Raw genomic sequence first — 8170 nt, 5'->3', positions numbered from 1 at the left:
CCTCACTCTCTTTCCCTCTTCATCAGATCCCTCCATCTCTCTCTCTCTCTCTCCCTCTTCATCAGAGGAGTCTTAAAGGTCTTTAAAAACAAATTGGGTGAGAAACCTATTATGAACGTCCGTGGTGTCTAAGTGTGTTTATTATTTGAGGTGGCACAGTGAGATGACTAATGCTGAGTAATGCAGACTGTTAATGTGGTAGGAAAGTCTTAAGCAGCCCTTTGGCACATAAGAGATGGGGAAAAAGTAATTGAAACATTTATACACACAGACATGCACACGGGCACCTTGGCCGTGTCCAAAATATGTCTATTACTTACTAAAACAACATGCTGTGTAATAATCGTACTGCATACAATTTAGAATGTTCTATTGAGTCCAAACGAATGCAGTAAGCTAAAAATATCAACATACTAGGCTCACCTCACAGTAGGCTGCTGAACGGCTCATAATAACATCCAAGATGACTGGATGTTACATTTCAAGAACCCTCCGCCCCACACGCCTGTATAAAGGGTGCAGTGTTTTTTCCTTGTCTCCATTCATAAACCTTTTTTTATTTAACTAGGCAAGTCAGTTAAGAACAAATTCTTATTTTACAATGACGGCCGACCCCGGCCAAACCCTCCTCTAACCCAGACGATGCTGTGCCAATTGTGCGCGCCCTATGGGACTCCCGATCACGGCCTGTTGTGATACAGTGCCTTAGACCGCTGCGCCACTCGGGAGCCATGGCTGCTCTTTGCTAATGTTACCACCTAAAATATCGAGAAGATTAACCATTATTTTGTTTTTGTAAAGACCCCAAAATGCAGAGGAAGTGGGAGAACCTATTTAGTTAAGTAAATAAATGTTTTCAATGTAAATAAAACAATGTAGCTAACGACAGTAGGCCACTTTGTAGGCTAACTCAACTGAGCTGCTAGCTAGCTAATTTTAGACACTGTTTAGCTAAGTGAATTAAATATCAGTTAGCTAACTTCCTTTTAGCTAGCTATCTTGGTGTAATCATTGTAAATTAAAGTCATTCTCCAAATGCATTTGTAGATAACAGCCACGGAAGAGGGTGAAATTGCAGCTCCAGCTGTCAGTAAAGGGAGAGTGTAGACTACTGGATAGGGCAGGTCACTTTGTGTGAGGACATTGGGAAAAGATTCTCCAGTTCCAGTCCATAGAGGGTTAAACTTTGAAGACAGAGAGATAATAGCAACATAATATTCAGTGCTGTCAAATTGAGGATAATGAAGCCAGTTTCTTTATGTTGTTTTCTGTCCTCAGATATGGAAAGCCTGTTTGCAGATGAAGAGAAATGTCCCAAGATACTAAGGCTATATCCTATATACACCATGGGTTATATGTGTAGGCCTACCTACAGTATGTTAGCAAATGTTGTACACAAAAATACAGTTAAACATCACACACAATGTATAAACCAATTACAATTGGAGCAGGCCAACCCTGCTGGAGGTCTGCTGGCCCAGCAATAACACACCTGAATCTACATATCAAATCTAATGAATTATCAAATGATTATCAAATCAAGTGTGCGATTGCTGGGCTGGTAGAAGTCTGCTCACCCAGGAGATCAGGGATCAGTGGAGAAAAGTTGGCCACCACTGCAATGGATTTTTTTTTTTCACCTGAAATGGATGCCTTATTAATAAGCCTACTTGTTACTACTCCATTATCTATTGTTGTTTTGACTAAGATGGCCAATCTTTACATAAGAGTTAGCTTATCTGTACACTTTTAAGTGATGACGTGTTGATTATTTGAAGTGAAGTGTTTAAGCTTGTTTTAATTGTAGAACTATTATTTAAAATGAACTAGTGTCAATGTTGATTAGAGGGGAAGAGGTTTTGTCTCTGTCTGCGTTTGTTGTATTCTCAAATGAACAGTTCCTTTTTGTTTAGTTGTAAGATCTTCAATCTGTTTTATTTGATTGTCACTCTCTCAGTATATCAGCTATGTGAATCCATTTTGCAGCTTATCATAGGGCATACATCACCAATGCAGCCGTAGGCCTACAGTATGATGGCATTACTGGATTTATGAGTAACTTTCATCTGAAGCAGAGAATAGCTAAACTCATATTGTTCACATGTTGAGCTAGCTATATGTTCTCAATTTAAATTGATAACAGTAGACAATGTATGCTGCAAACATATCAGATTTTGTACATGCCTTTTAAGTGTTGACATCAAATTGTTTAGTTCAAATCCACAGGATGAAAATAGGAATATGACAATTAGGCTACAGGATATGAGCATTACAGGTGACATTTTATGAGGTTCAATTACAAGTAAGCCACCATTGTAAATACGAATTTGTTCTTAACTGACTTGCCTAGGTTAAATAACACATTTAAAGGTTTGCTGATTTTTCTCAAAACGAACCTCATTGTGGCTTAGCTATTTAATGTCCCTCGTGCTAGCCTTTACAACCAAATATCACTAGAGAAACGTCACAATTAAAAATGTCGATATGGCCAGCATTGTTGACCATTTCTCCACTCTTGGTGCAGATTTAGCTCATCTCGAAATAACAGACAACTACTGTGAAAACCAGCGTGCTGCAAACGTCAAGAAAAATGTTTTGTCCTCACGCCCTGCAGCTCCAACGGCACTAATCTGCTGAGCACGTTCAGAGCTCCGCCCCAAGCAGGGCATTTGATTGGGTTGACGTTTTGCGAGGCGTCACTGATTTCTGCCGCGTTCAAAACAACGCACATGACGTCAGTGATTTTCAGGTCGGAAAGTGGGAATTTTAAATTGGATGAGCGTTAAAACGAAGTCGGATATTTCCAATTTCCAAGTTGTTTTCAACGCGGTTCCGATCCTCTTCAGTTGATTTCTACCATGGGACTTCCCCAGGTTTACCGTTATAGGAAAGCCTGGTTCACGACGAGGATCACCCATCTAATGCGCAATTGCGTTGTTTCCTGCCATTATCTAAAAATCAACTGTTGTCAAACAGGCAGTGCTATATTGAATCCTTGGGACGTCCTACCCTAATGCCGCGTTCAAAACACTGGGAAATCAGAAATCAATTCAAAGGGATTTATTGTCATGGGAAACATGTTGTAATGACCTGGCTAGATGATAAATTAACACATCCAGACAGAGGATTGCGTTTCCGGTTTATTAACCAAACTCAACACAGGCTATTGTTTGGCCGTAGCTCGCGCCAAATAAACCAAGGAAAACAGTATCAAACAACAGTGACCCATCTCTTGTTAAGACCAGATGTAAAGAGAGAGAACAATGGCTAAGCATGGTCTTAAATTTGCGGTGCTCCCCCCGCCGCTCGCCCAACCACAAGGATGTCCGCCGCCGGAACACTCCAGGAATTCCCGTGGTTGGCAGATAGCAGGTTGACTGGCATGTCGGAAACCTGCAATCACTGGGTACTGGTAAGTACAACACAACAAACGAACAGCATAACTCATAACACAGCTGTCTGTGCTGGTCGCTACAATATGTTTACATTGCCAAAGCAAGTGAAAAAGATTAATAAACAAAAGTGAAATAAACAATACAAAAATAACAGTAAATATTACACTCACAAAAGTTCCAAAAGAATAAAGACATTTCAAATGTCATATTATGTAGTGTTGTAATGATGTGCAAATAGTTAAAGTACAAAAGGGAAAATAAATAAACAAATATAGGTTGTATTTACAATGATGTTTGTTCTTCACTGGTTGCCCTTTTCTTGTGGCAACGGGTCACAAATCTTGCAGCTGAACAGTAAACATTACACTCACAAAAGTGAAGGAATAGAGACATTTCAAATTTGAAATTTCCGACTTCAGTGCTTTCAAGACAACTAGGAACTCGGAAAGAAAACTAGCCCTGACTGGAATTTCAGCCTGTTCAGGTAGGATGACGTTTTTGGCCCACAGCATGAAATCACAATCTGATCTGATGATTCTGACCAATGACCAGTCATCTTTTATTTGCATATGTGTCTTCCTACTTTGAAGGGGTAGGCTCTAGAGCACGGGTGTCAAACTCATTCCATGGAGGGCTTACTAGTGTGTCTGTTTTCTGTTTTTTCGTTCCAGTTAAGACCTAGACAACCAGGTGAGGGGAGTTCCTTACTAATTAGTGAATTTAATCAATCCAGTACAAAGGAGAACCCGAAGGCCCGAGTGTCTGCGGGTTATCTGTGGAACGAGTCTGACGTGCTCTAGAGTAGAGGCGATCCTATTGTTCAATCAGGACTGCGTATGTAAATATATTTACATTTGTATCAACACGCCGCCACACGATCAGACTGAGCATTTCAATGGTGAAAGGAGGCTCAGGGAAATAAATTATTTAAAAAAATACATGGAGATATTTTCATGAAAGCCCACTGATTTATTAGACATACAGTGATTTAAAAAATACATGTAAACGACTGCATGGGGGCTTTCAAGCACACCCCAAAGATACCCCAAATACCTACTATTTAGAGCACAAGTGCGGGTATTCCCACATAGCCACACACACACACATCCATCCCCACGCCTTTGCCTTCGATCACTCTCAAACACTGTAATACATTGTTTACTATGATCTTCTCCATTCCACCATTATTTGAGAATTAGCTCTCTGAATCGTTATCATGAATGGCACCCTATCCCCCATGTAATGCACTATATAGGGAATAGGGTGCCATTCAGGACGCTCAGAATAGCCAGAACGGCTACAGTAGCACATCCTCATCCTCACCCCCCCCCCAACCCTTGTACTGAATTTGATGTGAGCAATGTTCATGTTCTTGCTATCAGTCAGAGTGAGAGACTTCTACCCCAGCGTTCAGACTGAACAACATCACGTTCCTTTTATTTCATACTTCACACTGTGTGTGTGTGTGTGAGAGTGCGTGCGACGCGAGTGTGCTCGGGGCTCTCTCTGTCAGCTTCAGCTGACTAATTAATAACTGGCTAGATGGGTTTCGTTTCCCAGCCGCTGTCTGTGTGTTTGTGTGTGCGTGCCAAGCACAAAGCATCAAGCTGGTTATTTTTCCACTCAGTGGATATGGAGCCCAGGGTGATCTACTGGCAGTGAAGGGGAAGAGAGTGTTGTGAGTCCCAAATGCCACCCTATTCCCTAAATAGTGCACTACTTTTGACCGGTGGCCAGTTGAGACGCAGCAGGGTCTGGTTCTGTCCTGTCATGGCACAAACTCTGGGAAAATTTACTGTTGGACACGTAACATTGTTATTAACATCAGGGTCTGACTGGAGGTTACTTGGTGGATGAAGAAAAACTTTGATTGTTCTAAAACAAAATAAAAAGAGACTTTTGTTCCATTAAAATGCTGTTACATTTGCCCACGGCATCCTTATTGGCTAAGAAAAACGTATTCAATACTAATAACTAACTTAAAGGTAAGAAATCATAAGGCTGTAGAATGTACATACAGTTGAAGTCGGAAGTTTACATAAACTTTAGCCAAATACATTTAAACTCAGTTTTTCACAATTCCTGACATTTAATCCTAGTAAAAAGTCCCTGTCTTAGGTCAGTTAGAATCACCACTTTATTTTAAGAATGTGAAATGTCAGAATAATACACTGCTCAAAAAAATAAAGGGAACACTTAAACAACACAATGTAACTCCAAGTCAATCACACTTCTGTGAAATCAAACTGTCCACTTAGGAAGCAACACTGATTGACAATAAAATGTATGAAATGTATGCATCCACTACTGTAAGTCGCTCTGGATAAGAGCGTCTGCTAAATGACTAAAATGTGAAATGTGAAATTTCACATGCTGTTGTGCAAATGGAATAGACAACAGGTGGAAATTATAGGCAATTAGCAAGACACCCCCAATAAAGGAGTGGTTCTGCAGGTGGGGACCACAGACCACTTCTCAGTTCTTATGCTTCCTGGCTGATGTTTTGGTCACTTTTGAATGCTGGCGGTGCTTTCACTCTTGTGGTAGCATGAGACGGAGTCTACAACCCACACAAGTGGCTCAGGTTTTGCAGCTCATCCAGGATGGCACATCAATGCGAGCTGTGGTAAGAAGGTTTGCTGTGTCTGTCAGCGTAGTGTCCAGAGCATGGAGGCGCTACCAGGAGACAGGCCAGTACATCAGGAGACGTGAAGGAGGCTGTAGGAGGGCAACAACCCAGCAGCAGGACCGCTACCTCCGCCTTTGTGCAAGGAGGAGCAGGAGGAGCACTGCCAGAGCCCTGCAAAATGACCTCCAGCAGGCCACAAATGTGCATGTGTCTGCTCAAACGGTCAGAAACAGACTCCATGAGGGTGGTATGAGGGCCCAACGTCCACAGGTGGGGGTTGTGCTTACAGCCCAACATCGTGCAGGACGTTTGGCATTTGCCAGAGAACACCAAGATTGGCAAATTCGCCACTGGCGCCCTGTGCTCTTCACAGATGAAAGCAGGTTCACACTGAGCACATGTGACAGACGTGACAGAGTCTGGAGACGCCGTGGAGAACGTTCTGCTGCCTGCAACATCCTCCAGCATGACCGGTTTGGCGGTGGGTCAGTCATGGTGTGGGGTGGCATTTCTTTGGGGGGCCGCACAGCCCTCCATGTGCTCGCCAGAGGTAGCCTGACTGCCATTAGGTACCGAGATGAGATCCTCAGACCCCTTGTGAGACCATATGCTGGTGCAGTTGGCCCTGGGTTCCTCCTAATGCAAGACAATGCTAGACCTCATGTGGCTGGAGTGTGTCAGCAGTTCCTGCAAGAGGAAGGCATTGATGCTATGTACTGGCCAGCCCGTTCCCCAGACCTGAATCCAATTGAGCACATCAGGGACATCATGTCTCGCTCCATCCACCAACGCCACGTTGCACCACAGACTGTCCAGGAGTTGGCGGATGCTTTAGTCCAGGTCTGGGAGAAGATCCCTCAGGAGACCATCCGCCACCTCATCAGGAGCATGCCCAGGCGTTGTAGGGAGGTCATACAGGCACGTGGAGGCCACACACACTACTGAGCCTCATTTTGACTTGTTTTAAGGACATTACATCAAAGTTGGATCAGCCTGTAGTGTGGTTTTCCACTTTAATTTTGAGTGTGACTCCAAATCCAGACCTCCAAGGGTTGATAAATTGGATTTCCATTGATTATTTTTGAGTGATTTTATTGTCAACACATTCAACTATGTAAAGAAAAAAGTATTTAATAAGATTATTTCATTCATTCAGATCTAGGATGTGTTATTTTAGTGTTCCCTTTATTTTTTTGAGCAGTGTAGTAGAGAGAATGATTTATTTCAGTTTTTATTTCTTTCATCACATTCCCAGTAGGTCAGATGTTTACATACACTCAATTAGTATTTGGTAGCATTGCCTTTAAATTGTTTAACAAGCTTCCCACAATAAGTTGGGTGAATTTGGCCCATTCCTCCAGACAGAGTTGGTGTAACTGAGTCAGGTTTGTAGGCCTCCTTGCTCGCACAAACTTTTTCAGTTCTGCCCACAAATTTTCTATGGGATTGCGGCCAGGACTTTGTGATGGCCACTCCAATACCTTGACTTTGTTGTCCTTAAGCCATTTTGCCACAACTTTGGAAGTATGCTTTGGGTCATTGTCCATTTGGAAGACCCATTTGTGACCAAGCTTTAACTTCCTGTCACGTCCTGACCAGTAGAGGGTGTAGTTGGGTCAGGACGTGGCAGTAGAGAAGTGTGTGTTTTGATTGTTTCGTTTATTTTGGCCGTGTGACTTCCAATCAGGCACAGCTGTAGAGGGTTGTGGCTGATTGGGAGTCACACATAAGTAGCCTACTTTTCCTTTGGGGGTTGTGGGTAATTGTTCTTGTTACAGTGTTTGCACCTGACAGGACTGTGTTGGCTGTCAGTTTATTGTTTTTGTAATTGTATAGTGTTCCGTTTCATTAAATATATCATGAACACTAACTCCGCTGCATTTTGGTCCACTCTCTCTAAAGACAGCCCTTACACTTCCTGACTGATGTCTTGAGATGTTGCTTCAATATATCCACATAATTTTCCTCCCTCATGATGCCATTTATTATGTGAAGTGCATCAGTCGCTACCTGCATCAAAGCACCCCCACAACATGATGCTGCCACCCCCGGGCTTCACGGTTGGGATGGTTCTTCGGCTTGCAAGCCTCCCCCTTTTTCCTCCAAACATAACGATGGTCATTATTAGAGGTCGACCGATTAATCG

At 42.6% G+C, this 8170-nt stretch overlaps 1 protein-coding gene across 2 annotated transcripts in view; it reads left to right on the top strand.

The window, feature by feature from the left end:
- The first annotated feature begins 2763 nt into the window (after positions 1–2763).
- The window catches only part of LOC115198448 (ras and Rab interactor 2), a 51932-nt gene continuing 46525 nt past the window's right edge, over positions 2764–8170 (top strand). For both annotated transcript variants that reach the window (XM_029760392.1, XM_029760391.1), the window contains exon 1: positions 2764–3412. In XM_029760392.1, the coding sequence (XP_029616252.1) occupies positions 3323–3412 (90 nt within the window). In that variant the 5' untranslated portion in view covers positions 2764–3322. The remainder of the gene's footprint in view (positions 3413–8170) is intronic.

This window comes from Salmo trutta, chromosome 8 (genome assembly GCF_901001165.1).
Source record: "Salmo trutta chromosome 8, fSalTru1.1, whole genome shotgun sequence".
NCBI lineage: Eukaryota > Metazoa > Chordata > Actinopteri > Salmoniformes > Salmonidae > Salmo > Salmo trutta.
This window is presented reverse-complemented; position numbering and strand designations above follow the sequence as displayed.